Here is an 18616-nt window from a genome sequence, read left to right as displayed (position 1 = left end):
AGCGGTGTTAGGCAGTTTGTCATTGGAATCATTGGACAGAAAGCTTTAGAAAATGTACAGTGTGAAGGGAGACTGGCCAATCACAGGTCATGAGACAGCAGCTCCTATTAGAGCCTCATGCACGTCCCTTCAGCCGGAGAAATCCTGATTCAATGGTGGAAAATCCTGCAACCCATGATAAATTACCTACAACAGCATAGAGTACAAACACAAGTCCCAGTTCCACACAGAGCTTACGCATGTAGTGAACTAGCATCCCGCCCTGCTGTTATCCAGCTGCCTTCAGCCTGGGGCGCTCTGCCCCGGGGCCGCAGAGCACTCTTTGAGAAGGCGAGAAGCCGCACAAGGGACCGTGGTCTTAGTGAGGCTCACGGCGTGGAGAACGGAGAGAGGTTATGCAAGGAAACCTGCCTGTTGTCTAAGCTTGTGGGTTTGGTGAGGGGGGCTCAGCACAGTGAACTGAACTGTTGTCTACTGAAGCTTCAAGCTGAAAATGTAACACCAAGGAGTAAAGAAGCACAGCAATTTCAGATTTTTTAAAAGTATGACCTGATTTTGGCCAAATACACAAACAGTTTTGTTTGTTTTATTGTGGAAAACTAAATTTTATGTTCATAATAAAACATTGATTAGTAAGTCATTTTTACATTTCCTCCAAAAGTGCTTCAGGTTCCTGCCAGGTCTTATGCACCAATGGGAGCACAGTCTCATGGTGCATCAACCTGCTGTAGTAATGCTTTGCAGCGACAAAAAACAAAAGCCCAAAGCTAAATCGAGTCTGGGTGAGAAAATGTTTGGGGAGGCGCCATCAACATGGATTCTTTATTCTTCAGCCAGAACTGGAGGTGAGATTTTAACTGCCAGTCTGTGAACATTAGTATGCTGCTAGCTTATGTTAGCCCGAGGAGCTGGAAGGTTTACTGTTGTTTGGCAACACAGTCGGCTGCTCAGCTACTTGCAGACTGTCTGTCTTCTCTTTATCCTGCTCTTGGCGTCTGTTGCTCTTCTTAACGTTGATGAAATACTAGCGCGCGTGTGGTTATGACCAGCAAGGGTTGAAAATGGCTGTGACTTTACTGTCTGTGTCGCTGTGAAGCATCGTGCAGCGCAGGCAAGTAAATTTGACCGAGCCAAGGTTGGATATCTGACGCTGACCAGCCGGTCACTGGTCAAGCTGAAAAACAGCTGACTGCGGTCACCAGCAGATCGATCGGTGCATCACTAGTTCCCATTACTGATCACCATACTTCAAGGTCTACAGGCAGAAATTTCATTCTGTCTTTGTGTTAAAGATAAACTTCAGATAAGTCTGCATTAAAGAAGAACAGGGACATAGCCTTTTGTTTCCTCAAGATGACAGGATAAATTAACCTGTTATAACAACAAAATGAGCTTTGTTATCTCAAAATAATGAAAAAATTGACTTGAGATCTGGAGATAACAGCATCACAAAAACAACTGCAAGCACATCATAGAATCCAAAACTAAAACTGATGAATGAAGTGTAATACACTCTATGAAAACCATAACTGGCCACAGATTTAATTTTATTTTTGATTACACTGATGAAGAGGCAGTAAAACCAGGATTCCAAAAGGAAGCTGTGTACAACAATCAGTTGCAAACAAGCTGTTTACTGACAACAGTTTCACAGTGTTACCAAACTCATGGAGTAATATCATTTATACATCATGAACTCACAAAGAAATAACCCTCGCCCCATCCTGCGTTCGCAAATACCCTTTTTATACCCAATCATGATACCATCATCTTCAATTAAGCAGATATTAAAAAAGGATTAAAACATTATTGCATTTTGTTTTGTTTATGTTTTACACAGCATCCCATCTTTTTTGGAATCGGGGTTGTAATTAGAGCTGCATTGATGATTGCATTAATCGCCAACTATTTTGATAATTGATTGTTTTGTGTCAATTTATTAGAAAAAAAAAGTCAAACTCTGATTTCAGCTTCTTGAATGTGAATATTTTCTAGTTTATTTTGTGTTCTATGGCAGTGAACTGAATATCTTTGGACCAAACAACTAAACAATTAATCAAGAAAATGATAGACAGATTAATCGACATGGAAAATAATAATTGTAATACAGTCTGCAAAGATGCAATGACCTATATGTTTTAAAATGAGTGACGTGTTTTTCTGAATTCCTTCGAGCCTGACTTTTGGAAAAAACAACAACTTTACAACCTTTTATTCAACTTAACACTAAAAGAAAAGAACCACTAAATGGAAAAGTTTGTTTTAAGTGATCTTTGCCATACATGCAAGAGTGACATTAATACAACAAAATCAAACAAGGGACACATTTTTACAATAATTTGTTCTACCAGATCATTTATCAGCTCGGTACTCACCGTCAACCAGCTGCTGGTAGAGATTGCTCAGCACATTCATTAGGTTTTTACAGGCTTTCTTTGGCAGGATCTTCCATGTGAGGGCTCGCTTATCTTCATTGCTGGAAAAGCAGAAGCAAATGCTGAGCTCTGGGGAGGCCGAGAGGCCAAAAGCAACATGGACAGGAGTCGGGCAAGGGGAGTGCAGACCACCCTAACACTGTCTGGTGGGTAATGAGGCCAAAAATGATATAAACCATTATTGACCTTACCTGAAAAATGCATTCCCTTCATATTAAAATGAGGCTGACACTACAAAAATAACCATTTCCACTCAGGCTCCAGGAAAAAGGCCTGGTCTCTAAACTTAGAACTCATGACCTGGCAGTTATGTGGTTTTGAAAAAAAAAAAAAGATGTCACAAACGAAACAATGTTGAGCTCTTAGCTGAAGTGCTGCACAGTATATGTGTTGCTCCATGCCCTGTAGTTAAACCTACACACAATGATACCATACAATATTCATCATGACAAGGCGGCGGAGTGGTGAAAACAGAATGAGCTCTGTAAAAATGATTTTACTCCTCACATCGATAACTCGTCTAAAGGACTCAACATCAGTGGGAAGGTTTTGTGAGGGTTTGTGCTCACTGGAAGATGGTGTTTGTGTCCAGGTCCACGCAGCTCACGTCGGGCGGCGGGTCATACAGATCAAAGTAGCGGGAGTCCACTCCCACAATGAACGGACAGGGGGCGCTCAACACGTCAGCCAACGCAAGGGGGCACAGAGGAATATACGGGCAGGGCCAGTGGAACGGGAAAATCATCTGAGGAGGAGAAAGGTAAAGACAGAAAAGATAAAGTGTAATCTCTTGTTTCAAAGAGGTAAACACTCTTGTTAGCAGCACAGTTGAGCTTAACATAAAAAAAACAGATATTCTGCTGTTTCCCGTCACATTTTATGAATTTCACTGATTTTACTCTGTTTTCACAACTGATCACAGCAATATCAAACAATAATAACAATTAATGATTAAAAAGAAAGAGAAATACTTTTACAAAAGCAAAGAAGAGGACACCAGCATGAACAGTGAGAAGTCAGTATGGTGGGGGATCGGTACAACTCCAGTTGAGGGGGGCGGGGTATGTAACCACGGCACACGGTGGCTAATTGGAAAAAATGTGAGCATTACCTGTTGGCCAGGCTGGTTGTTGTAAATAGATCATTTAGACTGTCATGTTAGGTTGTGGTGAGTCAGAGGATCTAAACACCTGAATGGCAGGATCTCACTCGCCTTGCAAAACCTCCATAACACACAATAAGTTAGCATAACATGTTGGTGGGCCAAGAACCACAAAATATTAATGATTTTTTTTAAGTAATCAGAACTACTAAAAGAAAGCTTGAAATTCCATGTTACTCTTCGTTTATCTGTCATCGGTAGGATTAGTCTCATGTGTTGATCAGAGTTGTGATTCAAGGTTTGGCCGCAGAAGATTTTCAGACTTCAAGCTGGACTTTAACATTCTTAAGTTTGGGAAAGGCTGTTGGAAAGTTTTAATGTCATTCACTCTTTAATACTGCCTGGTCATGTATCAATCAAGCTGCACAACACATAAAAGCAGACAAACTGTGTGGAAATTCAAAGGCTGTAAAACGTTCCCATGCAGTGTCAGTGAAGGTTACTGCGTTATATTCTCTCAAATCAGAGAAAAGTTACATTTGTTAATTGAGTATCAGTTAATTATTCATTACTGTAAACATACTTTTTTTTCATTTTCAGTTAATTAAGTAAATTAATGTGCAGCATATAGGTGTGTAGGCCAGGTAGAAATTTAACACTGTAAAATTTAGAGGATTTATTTACAACCTTTAGGCTTAATAAGCAGCTATTTGTGTGTTTATTTTTAGTTTCCACAGAGCTAGTAGTGAAGCTGCTCATGCTGCTTGTCATGATGCCAGAACAATAAAATGATTGCACCTGTTAGATACTATCTGCTGTGATTACTGATGCCAGTGGCTGCTACACTGTTTATTCTGTCATAGTTGTTTATCTTTCAAAGACTGCACATTGTTCGCTTCATTTGTAGCATTCCAATTAACAGCAAGAGCTCTTCTAAGAACTGTAAATTGTCTGACAAAAAAAACAAAGAACCTGTGTGCACTTGTAGTTTGTTCTCGAATTTGTGAAAATAAACTAAAGTTGTGAAGCTCCGTTTATTTGCACCGAAATGGAAATCATGATGTTCTAGAAGAATACACTGTGAATAATAAGGTTGCAGAGAACAGTGCACTACTGCAGACATACATAGTAAAGCTATAATTATGCAGTATATTTCCAGTATAATAGGTTGTGAATTAAAGTGGGCTGAGCCATGAAACTCCCAGGCTGAAAAGGAGTCCCACTCTGCGTCTGCTGTACAGCTGAAAGGAGGTAACTTACAGACACCAGAGCTTCAGTGACGCTGGTCAGTACGGCGGGCCGTAATGAGTGGACCAGGATCTTGTGTTCTGTGACAGCAAACACCAGCAAGGTGACAGCGTTCTCTGGTCCGAGGTTCTGGAGCAGCGTGGAAAACCGACCACCGCTATGAAAAGTACAAATGGGCAAAAATCAACAGAAATGCACACTATTGTTCATTCTTGTAGAAGAAGCAACAACACAGTCACTCAACATTTTCCGGCCCTTGAACGTAGCATAACACTCGACTTAAGGCCAATTAATGGTAAACAGAAAACAGACTGCACTTAGTGCTTTTCTACCTTAACAGACAAAGTGCTTTATAAAATGCCTCTCATTGACCCATTTACACGCTGATGGCGCAGTCATGCAGAGCGCTGTCCTGCCTGTTGGGAGCAACTTGAGGTTCAGTGTGTTACTCAAGGACTCTTGAGCCAGCAACCCAGAGATTAGTGGACGACCCGCTCTGCCTCCTGAGTCACATTTGTACTTCTGTGCAATTATTCATGCGTGCAATACTGACTTGAACCAACAAAGCAATAACACACCGTGCAATATATACAACTGTTACTACACTGTTATATATATTACAGCCTAATGCACATTTTTGCACATAATTCTTGCACCCATTCTTGTATTTCTATTCATATTATATTTCTACATATTGCAGTTTTATTTTTATACACTGCTGTTATATATTGTGGATAAAGCACAGGCACCTTTTCACTCTTCTTATTGTTGTTATTATTGCATTATCTCTTTTATATATTATGGTAGAATGTACATATTTTCACATACTTTGTATTTTCTATTCTTATATTTCTCTATGCTTAATTTATTTCTTTTCTTGAACAGGAGCACCTGTAATATCAACCATTTGTCCCTGGGGATCAGGGACATTCGCTCCCTGATGTTGTTGTCAAGTGGATCAGATATTTTCAAGTGTATAAAGGAATCTCAAAATCAAACTGATAATATAGAAATGATGATGAACAATATTTTAGAGCTATTTATGATTTCACATTGAAATTTCCAACATACCAAATCATCAGAAAAACATTCTCAAACATTGAATTTCATTGGATTTTGAACTATGTTTTTCTGCACATACATACTCTGCATTTTGCACCTATCAGTAACAAAAGGCCTATAAATCCCTTTACATTTAGCACACATTAGTGGTGTCAGATATCAGCAGAAAAACCTTGCGTGCAGCTGCTCTTACCTGAGCGGCAAAGGAGAAGACACTGGCTGGCTCAGCATCAAGCTGTCATGAGGGGAGAGCTGCAGAAAAGCTGGAAAGTGAGATAAAACCAACCGAGCAAACAAATGCCTGCACTGAATCATTTAAATATTCATCCATAATGGAGGACTTAAACTAGTGCAGCCCACGGGCAATCCTAAACACCTTCAGAAAACAACATTATTGTCTGCACCAGCTGCAGCAAACATCACAGGGAACATTTTACTCCCATGACCCGAACTTAAACTTACCTGCACCAGGATGCGAGGCCTCTGGGAGGAGGGGAAGGGAACTTTGTGCATAAAATGAGAGATGTGCCTGGGAAGAAGAAGAAGAAGAAGAAGAGGAATTGGGGGGATGTGAGGCCAAAAATAACAGCAGTTGGAGGCCGAATAATCCGTCAGTGCACCCCTCTCAGATGGGTGAGTTATGAGCAGCAGTAAAACATGAAGAGCATGAATCTGCTGTTACACATCACCTGAGTAGAGAAATGTCAAGTAAACATTCAACCTTTTGCATTTCTGGACCTGTTTTGTTATTTGGTGCACAGATGAAAAACATTACAGCTATAACATCAACATTAACCATCAGGCTTTGCTGTCAGTCCATCAGATGGACTGCAGATCTCATACTGATGAAATCCCCCCTGATTTAGTGAGGTTGACACCATGCAGCAAATGTTGCACATTTTTCAATGAAAAACTACAATATCTGTCTTAAGCCCCATTTGGGCTGGATTTATTTCTCCAGCAGAGGTGGAGTGATTTTGACATCACCTGCATCAGTGATTTTAATCACGTCCTGAGCGAGCACGTGGGCAATTTTTCACCCCACCCCAATAATAATTACACCCACAATTACCCATTGTTCTGCAGCAAACTTTCTGATCTGCCTGTAACTTATGACATCCTTTTGTTTTAAAGTGGATCTCTGCACAGTTGCAAGTTGATCTGAAAGTCAAACATGTTTTTGCTAATAAGATTGATGGAAACATGCAAACACCAACACAAAGGCTTATTTGGGAACCAATATTACAGCAGAGAACATATTCAGCCTCATGAGATGTCAGGAAACAACTATTTGCAATGGAACAATACAGGGAAGAAATGGCTTCTTATTTTTGTTATTTTTCCATCTTCTCTGTTTAGTTGTCTTTGCGTGAGTCCCAATTGTTTTATCAGAGTTTTAAGAGTCTTTTAAGAGCCCTAGATTTGTTTAAATCCGTTAAACATGATTTGTATGCTTAATTATGTTTTCTGAAGCAACAATGCTTTGTTTATGATTTGGGTAGGCTTAGGAACAGAAAACACCTGGTTATTGTCAGGGACAGATCATAGTTTGGGTTCAAATTATCACTCTCCCAAGATCTTTCGTGCATCTGATGTTCCCCTCTAGACACGAGAGACAAAATGGCAGGGGAGTGGTTACAATCTTTCTTGATTTACAACTAAAACATGTTTCTGAAAACATTTTGACTGAGAAACAGGCAATCCTCATCCACATTTGATCAAGACTTCCTAGTTTGACAGTGAGTTTTGTGAGCAGTGTGAGTTTTTTTTGACAAAATTTTAAAAAACATGCATTTGTTTCGGTCTGAGATGCTGCAGCTCTGCAGCGGTCTTCCTTAGCTCCTTAGCTTTTATTTATTTGCATTTTGACAAATTAAAAGTTTGCTGAATTAGCTATTAGTAGTTCCTGTTTGTAGTGTACCCACGGATGCACAGACTGGATTACTTTTATACTGGAAAAAAAATGATGAGAGGATTGTCAAGCAAGTTCAGAAGCAGCTTTTTTTATATTTCTGATTTCTAAGCAGATTTATTGAAGTTAGTGACAGCCTCAGGAAGTTAAGTCACGCTGAATGATTTCAATACATGTTTCATGTCTGTGTCAAGATCAGACTTGAGTTATGACTTCCAGAAGGAGTACAAGTTTTGACTCAAATTCACCTCCTGAGTGTCTTTACTTCACATCTCTCCCCCTCTGCGCCCTCCCTAGGGAGACTTTTGACTTTCCAGAAGTTATACTGAGGACATCGTTGTAGAAAGATTTGAAATGAGGATACAAAAAAACTGCCGTACTTTGCATCGCGTGCAAAATTTTAAATTACATGAGAATAAAATGGTGAAATTAAGAGATAAAAGTGAACTCACTTCTCGATGGGAAGGGCGTGAGGGCCGGAGATGGAGTAGCGATAGAGGAATGTGAGAAACTTGCGGAAAGCGTCGAAGAAGGGCCAGTGGGAGAGCAGACAGATACACTTGTTGGTGTGGACCGAGCGCTGGGCTGCGGTGCTGTTAGTGGGGCTCTTGGTGCCGGGTGTAACTGCGGTGTTGGAGGAGGAAGAGGAGGAGGAGGGTTTGTGTGGATCGGGGTTCAGGAGACCCAGCTGAGAACGCTGCTGATCCGTCAGACACTCCGGTGGGAAGGTCTCATAGAACTGAATGGCAGCACCGTACACCTGAAACAGAGGACATCATGTTATCATGTCCATCGCAGCACAGTGTCACAGAGAGGTACAGCAACTGCACCAACTAGTCCTTTCTGAACACAGCCTCATCATTTCACAGTTACAGAGCAGTAGGAGACATTTATGACATGACACTGACACACTTCGCCACACTTTTCTTTCAAAGGTTAAACTGACATTTGTGTTGGCCTCCTGTAGAGATGAGCAGGTCAGACTTTAACTGTCCTTGAATGTTCCTCTCACTACACTTATATTACATCTCTGCACTGGCCTCAGGGCTAGACCTGTCATAATAATAACTTCTGTTGGAAGATATATTGCCCCAGAAATAACTGTGATAATATTATCGTTTATTTAAGACTCTTTCATGCCACAGATACAATGATAAAATAACAGGTTAATGCAAGCATACCCTTTTAAAGAGAAATAAACTTTTAATTTGCAAGAATATTCAGCAATATTTAGCAGCACAAGCAGAAAAGTGTCCCAGTATATATTTTTTTCTGTTCATTCAGCTTAAGCGATGTAAAGATCAAATCTGTTTGTTTTGTTTCATCATGTTGGTGAAAATGTTGGTCACATTCTCATGTAGACAAACACACATGTAAACACGAGAAGCAATATCCAGGTTAGCAGAAGCTCCATATATCGCATCATAAGTCTGACAATTATCACAACAGGCCGAGGGCTGATATCAACAACTGTCATCTTTATCGACTGATCTGCCGAGATGATGTCTTCAAATTGCTCGTTTTCTCAGACCAAAAGTCCAAAACCCAAAAATATTCACATTTGAGCAGCTGGAACAAGGAAATGTTTTGGCATTTTTGCTTAAAAACAAGTCAAACAATAAAATCAATTATTAAAATAGTTGCAAATTATTTTCTGTTGATTCACAAACCTATTAATATGCTAATCAAAGTGGTTTCAGCTCTATAGTTCAGCTCTGTAGAGTGTCTACAGTTTGATCACAGTTGGAGATACTGGGATGCAAACAACAGAACTGATTACACACCGAATATTCAATTCAAGCAGAGTTTAGGATGTCTACACCACAGAAACATTCAGGAAAATGTCTGGAAGCTGCTGAAAGATTTGGTCAGCATGACAGGCAGGATATTTGGAGAAATTAAGGTAAATATGTGGCGAAGATCTGTACGAGCTGATTTCCTCTTCTTGGAATAACAACTGGCCAGTTTTGCCTTCTTACTTTAATTACTTTAATTACTTTAATTACTTACTTTAATGTTGCAAAGGTTTGATGGTGTGTGTGCGCTCTGAGAGGCTCGTAATCACTACATGGGAAGTCGTGTTCACAAGTCACTAATGTGAAACTTTCAGAAACTTAGGTTGTGAGGTTGTGAATTTCACAAGAGCAGCGTTCACATGAACTCTTCTCATGAACACAGTCAACGTGTCCCCATTTGAAGGCAGCAAATAATCCAAAAGAGTGGCGAGATCAGAAGTGTTGTCTAGGGTCAGTACTACCGAAATGGCCGACATCAAGATTGATGATGTGCCATGAAAAGACTCTATTTAGCCCTTTAGCTCATCGTTGAGCTGTTTGAAAGGTTGAGGACCCTTAATATCCTCTGTTCCCAAAAATGTTCCTATTCTTAGGGCCAAAATTCAGATTGGTTCTCATTGAGATAGAGGTACAAGAGCCTACAACACACACACATACACACGATCAAAGTGTAACTTAAACTTTTTTTCATTGTTTAATAATTTCCATAAGAAAAAAAAAGTCTGACAGATGAGCTGGCCAGCTAATAATGAAAAGGAGCAGACAGTTCAGAAACCTCTGTGCAGTCTTCTGAATCGTCCCTGCTCTCTTAAATAAATGAAAACATCAATAAGCATAGAAATAAAGTAAGTATAATGCACTGCTGTTTAACCTTTATTGAACATCAATACCATCAGTGCCATCTGTGGCCAAACAAACAGCAGTTATGCGAGCCAGAAGCAGCATTAGGCCAAATAAATCCCCTCTGCTTCCTGGAAATATGAGACTTACCCAATTCACACACAGATCAAAGCTAACTGGCTTATCTGGTGGCTGCCTGTGAGGGTCAGTTTTTAACATTTTCCCCAACGTGGCCCGTGTCTTTGTTTGCTGATGACTGAACTGAGGTCGCCTGTGTGTGTCTGTGTGCGTACGCTGTGTTCAGAAACGAGCTTATTTGTTGAACAGCATTGTATTTCTATTCTGTGAATATAGATGAATGGAAATTGGACCTGCTTACTTAAAAGGCGTGTGTGATACAAACACAACATTTGTGGTGCTCTTTTGGTTTTTGCTCTTTCGAGGTAGGCCGTGGAGAGAGTTCATGTCTGAGTTAAGATTAGTCTTGAATAATTAAGACTTTAGTTTAGGCACTGGTGAAAAGTGAACATTTACTGAAGTACTGAACTGAGAATTCCTTGACTTTTTCCACTTTCTGGTACTGAACGCTTATGTTCAACCACATTTCAGAGGAAAATATTGTACTTACAATTATCTGACAGCTATAGATGCTTGTTATTTTGCATATTACGATTTTTCAAACAAATCATAGATCAGTTTCTGGGTTTCTACCAGTACATTGCAAGCTCAGCAGCCTGTCAGGCCTAAGCACTCAAGATTTAAAAGTGTTAAATGTGTTATAGAAGTAGTGAACTCCTTTAAGGAATAACTGAGTACATAGGCTGTGTGTGTTAGTGAGTGCATGGTTGATAGAATGAGAGTGTGTGTGTGTGACATGAATAGAACAGTGTGGTGTTTCTACAGTTTAGGCAATTTGTCAGTGAATAAATGCTACAGCTCCTGAAAATCCAAGCCACATTTCTGCGTCTAGTATGGTGATAAAGAGGGTTAGCTTCAAAGTTAGCAGCAACTCTGGCTCAGGCTCACTGAAGGAGACTGACCTTTAAAGTGAAACCAGGCCAGGAACCACGTATGACATAGATCAAATTCTTATTACAGCTGCAAATGCAGCAGTGCAGTGTGTGTACAGTTTAGGCTATTTGATGGTGAATAAATGCTACAATTCCTCAAGACCAGAGTTTGTTCCTGTATCTTGGTTGCTGATGAGGAGGCTTAGTCAGATCAGGCTCACTTCTGGTTGTCTGAATTTTAAGGTGGACCAGGCCAAGACTATCCAACAGTGTATACAGTAGTTCAAATTTCCTCCACCTCAATCGCCTGTAAAATGCTGCTTGCATGTTGATGCTGCAGTAATAATAATAATCCAGTGGTGGGTAGTTCCCCAAAAGTGAAGCCAAAACATCTCACTTGCCCCCTGTTGGCTGGCTGCACATGTCAAGTAAATTTTTGCCAGGTGGTTTCTGTCATTTTAGGTAGTTCTTAACACACTGATGTTTGTTTAACTGTTCATTTTCCCACCACATTTGGTTTTAATTCGTTTTCTGATTCTTTAAAAAGCTGGTTTCGTGCCATGACTGACAGCTGAGCTCTGCTTGCGTTTGGCTCGACTGGCTGTATGAGCAGGAACTCCAAATTCTGGCTTCATTTTTGTACAGTTGGAGGAAGTGGAGAGTCTTTTATTCATGTCAACGGTTTCAACACCCTGTAACTTGGAATGAGTAGAAGTTGCGCACGCGGCAGTGTGTTTTAAGGGAATCGGTAATCACTGTAGTCAACAAAGGGTTCTCATAAGTATAGAAACACAGTGGTGTGTGTGTGTGTGTGTGTGTGTGTGTGTGTGTGTGTGTGTGTGTGTGTGTGTGTGCGTGTGTGCGTGTACACATGGGTCAACAGGTGAGCTCTCAGTTAAACATGGAGTCTGCAGGCTGCCAGAGTCCTGCAGAGTCTCACTCTGACCTTGGCCGGTGAAACGCACGTCAGCACACACACTGTCCTCTCCAGATATCCCCCTACATGTGCTACAGCAGGCCTTCCAAACTCACATGCAAACATGCACACACACACACACACACACACACACACACACACTCAGACCTGTGCACACACAAACTTGACTCAGCAGCAGCAGACCGCAGAAGGTTTGGCACCAGCGATGGCTGCTGACCCCTAACTGGCCTTGTTCGGCAGAGCTGCTGCTCTCTAAACATCGCTAGGCTCTGGTTGTTATTTGTTCTCAATCACGATTGTGTTTCACCACATAATTCACTAATATGTGTCAACACGATTCTCATCCCAACTGGCCCACTTTCCAAATCCACAAACCAGCACAGCGGGAAGAGGCTTATGTTTAGATTTTGAAACCAAGAATGTGTATGTTTGTCTGTTTGTGTGTTTATGTGGTGAATTTATTAAGCCTGAAGTATGCTTCTCTGGGCTGCAAGTAAGCGAAAGTACATGAGAGTTCAGACACATTTGCGTGTGTTTGTCTTATAGTTGCAGGGACTGTGGGTCTAAATGTATGCATCCACTAAGAAGCAGTGTCACATTTAGCAAACCACAATATGAAGACAAAGTAGAATGAATCACGAAACAGAAATTAATTTGGTCTGGTGACAGTAAAAACAAACCACTACATCTGAAACAAATGAAAAGAATTTAGTTCTTTAATGTGACTGGACAGAACAACAACAAGTTAGGTAATATCAAATTCCTTTGAAGAGGAATGTAGTTTATTCTGCTCTGCTGGAAAATCACATGTGACAGTACTAGAACTGCAAAATATGGTAATTATTTTGACTGATATTGCGATTCAGAAATGTGATATATGATTACTGGAAAATACCATATTTGTATCACAATTTTCAGTTTTACTTTGTTGGGGTCTGTTCCAAACAAAAATGTTTTCTTACATCTGGAGAAAATGATTTTTAGCCCAGGGCATTTTCATTATTTACTTACTGACATTATGATTATGAAATTAATCGCCAACTATTTTTTATAATTGATTAAATGATGTGAGTAAATTTTTTTTTGGAAAGAAAGTCTTTGATTTCCACTCCTTAAAAGTGAATATTTTCTAGTTTCTTTATTCCTCTCTGACGGTAAACTGAATGTCTTTGGGTTGTGGACAAAACGAGACATTTGAGGACGTCATCTTGGGCTTTGAGAAACACTGATCAAAATTTTTCACCACTTTCTGACATTTTATATGCAAACATCTATTAATCAATTAATCGAGAAAATAATCAACCGATTAACAGACTATGAAAATAATCCTTAGTTGCAGCCCTAGATATGATATTTGATCAACCAATCAGCTTGCCTGACACACAGGTCCACACTATGCATTAATGAGATTTTGGAGATGTGTGTGTCAGCCTGTGGTTACTGATAAAATCTGCTCTGCATATGTTCACAAAGATGTTTACCTGTATCTCCTCAGGGAACTGCAGTTTTAGAGAATGTACAAGCTAAAGTCCCAGACTGATCTGAGCCGCCTCGAATCAATCAAGCATGGTGGATAATCAGTTATGACCGGACATTTGATGGCTGAAGTTGCTTCATACATGCTGATTCACTCTGGATTGAGTGTCAGGGACTGATGTGATGTTAGTGACGTGTGATGTCAGGGCTGCAAAATGATCTGCAGAATCATCTCTGTTACACAGGTGAGAGTGTGATACTCTGTCCTGTTGATCGGTCTAGAGGGTTACAACTAAACCAGTGTTCACTGAGTCTTTAAAAGGTGCAATATGCAACATTCAGCCTCATTAAATGTCAGCAAACAACTGTTTGCTCTGTAAAGATCTAATGGAGTCATGGTGTCACACTCCATCTGTATGTGTTATTATCCAAGCTTCTCTGTCTATATGGGATGGCCACGTGTGTCCCTGCGTCAATTACACTAAAATGTTTCCTTTTTGGGTGAGAAACAGGTAGTGTAATAACAAATTTTTGGGAGCCACTTTTGGAAAGCAGACCCAAAATGTCAGCTGCCTGGTCACAATCTTTCAGTTACAGCTAATCGGTACATTTAATTTGTTTCTGAAAGCATTTTAGACTAGAAATAGACAATGTAGTCATATAATGTTGATTCATATTTGATCAGTACTACCTGGTTTGACAATTTGATCAAAGTTTTGAGAGCACTGTGTGTTCAGATCTTGCTTTCTTTTCCCCCCAACTTAACTGAGTAAACAAAGTGCACATTTGTATTAGTCTGAGATGCTGGTTGTCTAGAACTATATCTACCTTAATTTATTTTCATTCATTTATTTATTTATTTAAAATAGAGACAGTGCACATTAATGAATATTTACATGTAAATATGCAAGATCATAGACATTATAGATTATTGCCAGAGGCTAATTTCCATCTGTAGTCCCTTGGCAGGTTGTTACATAACAAACTTCAACTTACAACTGTACATAAATGTCACAACAACAAAAAATAAGTAAAACAAGAAACAGAAAATTAGTAAAAACAAAAACTGTACTGTATTAGAAAGAAAGACACATGAACAACAGTACAATAAGTAATTATGAGATGTTTCTCATGACAAACCAGAACAACTGGAGCTGAAGTGCTTTGAGTGCTGAATGTTAAAGTGACAGGTGCTAAAGTGCTTGTGTTACTGCACCTTAATATCATAAATTGCTAGTATTATTGTTAGTATTATTGCTCATTATTTAATGTAAAGTGCTGATAAATATTGTGAATTACCCGATTGGATGAGGCTTGCATGCACAGATGTCTGTATGCTCATAGTATTGCACAAAGTTAGCATACACAGATGTATAAATGTGTTTAGTGGCAGTGAATGCTGCTTAGAGCACCTTTAGTTGTTTGCACTTGGTACAGAAGTAACTCAGTATTTCTGTCTCAGCTGAATTAAAATACTCCAGTTTCTTTTAGGAGTCTTTGTTGGATTCGGTTTGTCCATCTCACCAGTAACGGATGATGAACGTAATCAATTTATCCTCCACATTACTGGTGACTTTTACTTCCACTTGATCATGTAGATCATCATTACTCTGTTTATATCACATCCTTTTGTTTTCGTGACTAACGACCACATGTCACAGTTAAAGACACAGTAACACAGACAGCAGACAGTGAAAACAAGTCCCTCCACAACATCATGGCTCCTGTCAGAGTAAACTAACATACCAAAACTAGGCTAAAAGCTTATCTGGGCCTCTGGAACTAGAAACTGTTAATGGGGACACTAGAGTGAATGTAAACTCTGTCGTTTGTTTGCAACTGCATGTGAGTGAGCAAGTGAGTGATTCAGATTCAGAGTAAGAGGGAGAGAGGATGCACTGTTATATAATGAAAACCTCACAACTCAATGTTAACTTTTCAAGACAGAAAAAATAACAGCCTTGCCATTAATGTTAATAAATTAAAGAAGGTCTGCATGAAACTGCATTTCAGGAGTGTCCAGATTCTTCAAGTGAGACAGGATAGGCAGGCGGGACTTAACGTCGGTATGAATTTGATTGGATTTGTGGGTGTGTCGGTGGCCTGGTAGCCCAGTCGGTAGAGCATTTGCCCCATGTAACCCGGCTGACTGGTAAATTCCATCAGGCGCAGCAGCATCGAGTCACAGCTGCACCACGTCAGCCGGAGCTGATCGCAGCCGTTCTGAACGTGCAGGAAGTCTGACACAGAAAAGGCAGGGAGATTTTTCTAAATAAAAGATCCCGTGCAAATTCACGATCACAAAGACAGACAGAAAAGAAACTATTTAACCACGAAGCCAGCTTATCCATGGTAAAAGCACAAAGAGCAAGGAAGGAGGATCTAATCAACAAAATCTGAGCAAGTAAACATAATCAGGCGGGCAAAATGCTCCCCTGCTGGAATGCTTCTGAAACGCTGCTGGTGGGGCTTGCAGCCATGCGGACGATGGATCAGAACCGTAGCGGAGACGTGCCGTGCTTGGTGGAATCAACCGGCGAGTGCTCTGCAGCGGCTCTGCATTCGACTCCCACCTATGGCCCCTTTGCTGCGTGTCATTCCTCCACTCTCTCTCCCCCTTCCCTGTCATATCTTCAGCTGTTCTATAAAAACCCCAAAAATATATTTTAAAAAAGTGGGTGGGCCATAACATGACAACAGCCATACCATGCTGTTATTAGCTAACTAATGAGTCTTAGCTCTGTGCTCCTAAAAGCTGAACATTGATTGATGAGTGTATATCAGGATATTAATGGTTGAAACTGAAATACAAATTATCACCAGGGATATGATCTGAAAGGGCCATCTCAACCTTATTAAAATAAAGTGTTAACACATGTACTACATTATTCAGTCAGATTTTTGTGTTTTATCCATTTTTTCAGCCAACAGGCCGATCCTAAAAAAAGAAACCCTAGATCTGGAGTTACGAGGTTTTCATCTGACAAAAGCAACATGCATGCCTGACCCACTTTCCTTTGTGGAATGTAGAGCATTGTGGTTTCCTTGTGCCCCACAATAGTGCGTTAGTGTGTGGTTATGTCAGCTGTATAGATGGCAGTTACAGTCTGTTGATGAGGTCTAACAGTCACTGGCATCCTCTCATATCTGATGCTGCCGCTGACATGTTTGTTAGACGTCTGGATGAGATAAAAAAGACAGAAAGTAGGATAGTAGAGTGAATCTATCCATTCAACCGTTTTACCTTCTCTCCAGAGGCTCCGGTGAGAACGAAGGTGGAGAAAACAGGGAGGGAGTATTTGGTGTTCGCTGGCCAGCACTCGATTGTGGCCCCCATGGGAAGGCAGAAGAGAGGGACAGACTCTGGCAGAGGGAATGACTCATAGTCCTCCTCTGGATATCTGCTGAATAAACCTAACAGGAGAAAAAACACAAAGCAAACAAAGTGAGAACTCAATTTAGAGAGGTGCAACCCCACCCCACCCCCCGTGTTTACCAATTAACAGCTAATATAGATGCAAAACCACCTTTCCTCTCAGCTTAAAATGAAACAAAACAAGTTCAATTTATTATAATCATGGTGATAATGTACGACTTTATTGGGCCAGTGTTTCAACAGAAACGCCTGCCTTTGTAATGAGCAATCAGTGCTTGGTAATCAGGCCTTTGGGTCATTAGTCACTGTCAGTGGACACAAACAAGGAGCGATGAGCACTGATTTTATTTTGTGCACTTTAACTCTGTTATGAAGGACTCTATTCTACGAGTAACAGACAAAAACTGTGAACAAAAGAGCTTCTGGAAAACAGAGAAAAGTCAATGTCTACCGAGTTAAAAACTTTCCAACAAGTCCCCAAAAGGTTTCACCAAAAGTTTAATTATTAGGCTAAAAGTTGGAAAATAGTAAATGCAGATTTTAAACTGCGCATTTACATTCTTGCAGGGATGAGAAACTGCTGCACACATTTTAATACCAAAGTAATCTGACACAATTATTAATCATGAACACACCTGCAACTGCACAGCTACATTTAAAGCCCCCAGAGGGAGAAATTAAGAAATCTTGCCGTGTCCTGAGGGTTTGGTCAGCAACTCAAATTACGACAGTTTGTACCAAAGTAATTAGAATTTTTGCAACATTAAAGAGCTAATGCAAACACTCTAAGAATAAGAGAAAAAGGATTCAATCATTTGCTGTTTTCATTTGCAATGTTATTTTGGCTTCAGTGAAAAACAATGACAAGCTGTTTGTTGTACTAGTCACAGTAACAACTCGGGCTGCACAGTTAATAAAAATATTGTTGAAATCCCTGTATGACCAATAGCCAAAGTGGAGAAGCTGCAGTTTTTTGATAAAGGAAAACTGGCTGACAAAACAGCATTATAATGAAGTACTGTAGTGCTGCAGAGATGCTCCTGGCCTACAAATGCTGTTCTCAAGATGTAAGAAAACATGTTTGCTTGGTAGAAGAACCAACAAACGTCATCATGATTTCAATAGTGTTTTTTTTTTTTATTTGTGATGCAAAAATGATTCCCACTAATCGTGAATCATATTGCAAATTGCATATTGCAATACCTGTTAAAATAATTGCAATATATATATACATTTTACCATAGCATGTAACTGTAGCAACAAGTTTCATAGAAGTGATGGGAAACACTGATATAAAGCTGAAGTGTGCACAGCACACGTTAACAGCTAGCTAGACTCGGTCAGGCTCCTCTAAAGCTCACCAGTTAACCTATTTTATCTCACCACAAGAATTAGTTTGGCATATAAACCCTGGCAAAACCA

The 18616-nt window shown here is 40.0% G+C and overlaps 1 protein-coding gene across 1 annotated transcript in view; it reads right to left on the bottom strand.

The window, feature by feature from the left end:
* Positions 1–18616, bottom strand: part of LOC146332559 (C-myc promoter-binding protein-like) — a 117661-nt gene that overhangs the window by 51487 nt on the left and 47558 nt on the right. Inside the window, exons 5-11 of the mRNA XM_084729882.1 lie at positions 17063–17232; positions 8212–8519; positions 6310–6376; positions 6041–6099; positions 4798–4942; positions 3005–3180; positions 2376–2476 (exon numbers count right to left, since the gene is read on the bottom strand). Coding sequence (XP_084586008.1) covers positions 2376–2476; positions 3005–3180; positions 4798–4942; positions 6041–6099; positions 6310–6376; positions 8212–8519; positions 17063–17232 — 1026 coding nt within the window. The remainder of the gene's footprint in view (positions 1–2375; positions 2477–3004; positions 3181–4797; positions 4943–6040; positions 6100–6309; positions 6377–8211; positions 8520–17062; positions 17233–18616) is intronic.

Source organism: Lutjanus erythropterus, chromosome 1 (assembly GCF_056507025.1).
Source record: "Lutjanus erythropterus isolate fLutEry1 chromosome 1, fLutEry1.hap2, whole genome shotgun sequence".
Classification (NCBI taxonomy): domain Eukaryota; kingdom Metazoa; phylum Chordata; class Actinopteri; order Lutjaniformes; family Lutjanidae; genus Lutjanus; species Lutjanus erythropterus.
The sequence above is the reverse complement of the archived record's forward strand: the minus strand, read 5'-3'. Positions and strand labels throughout refer to the sequence as shown.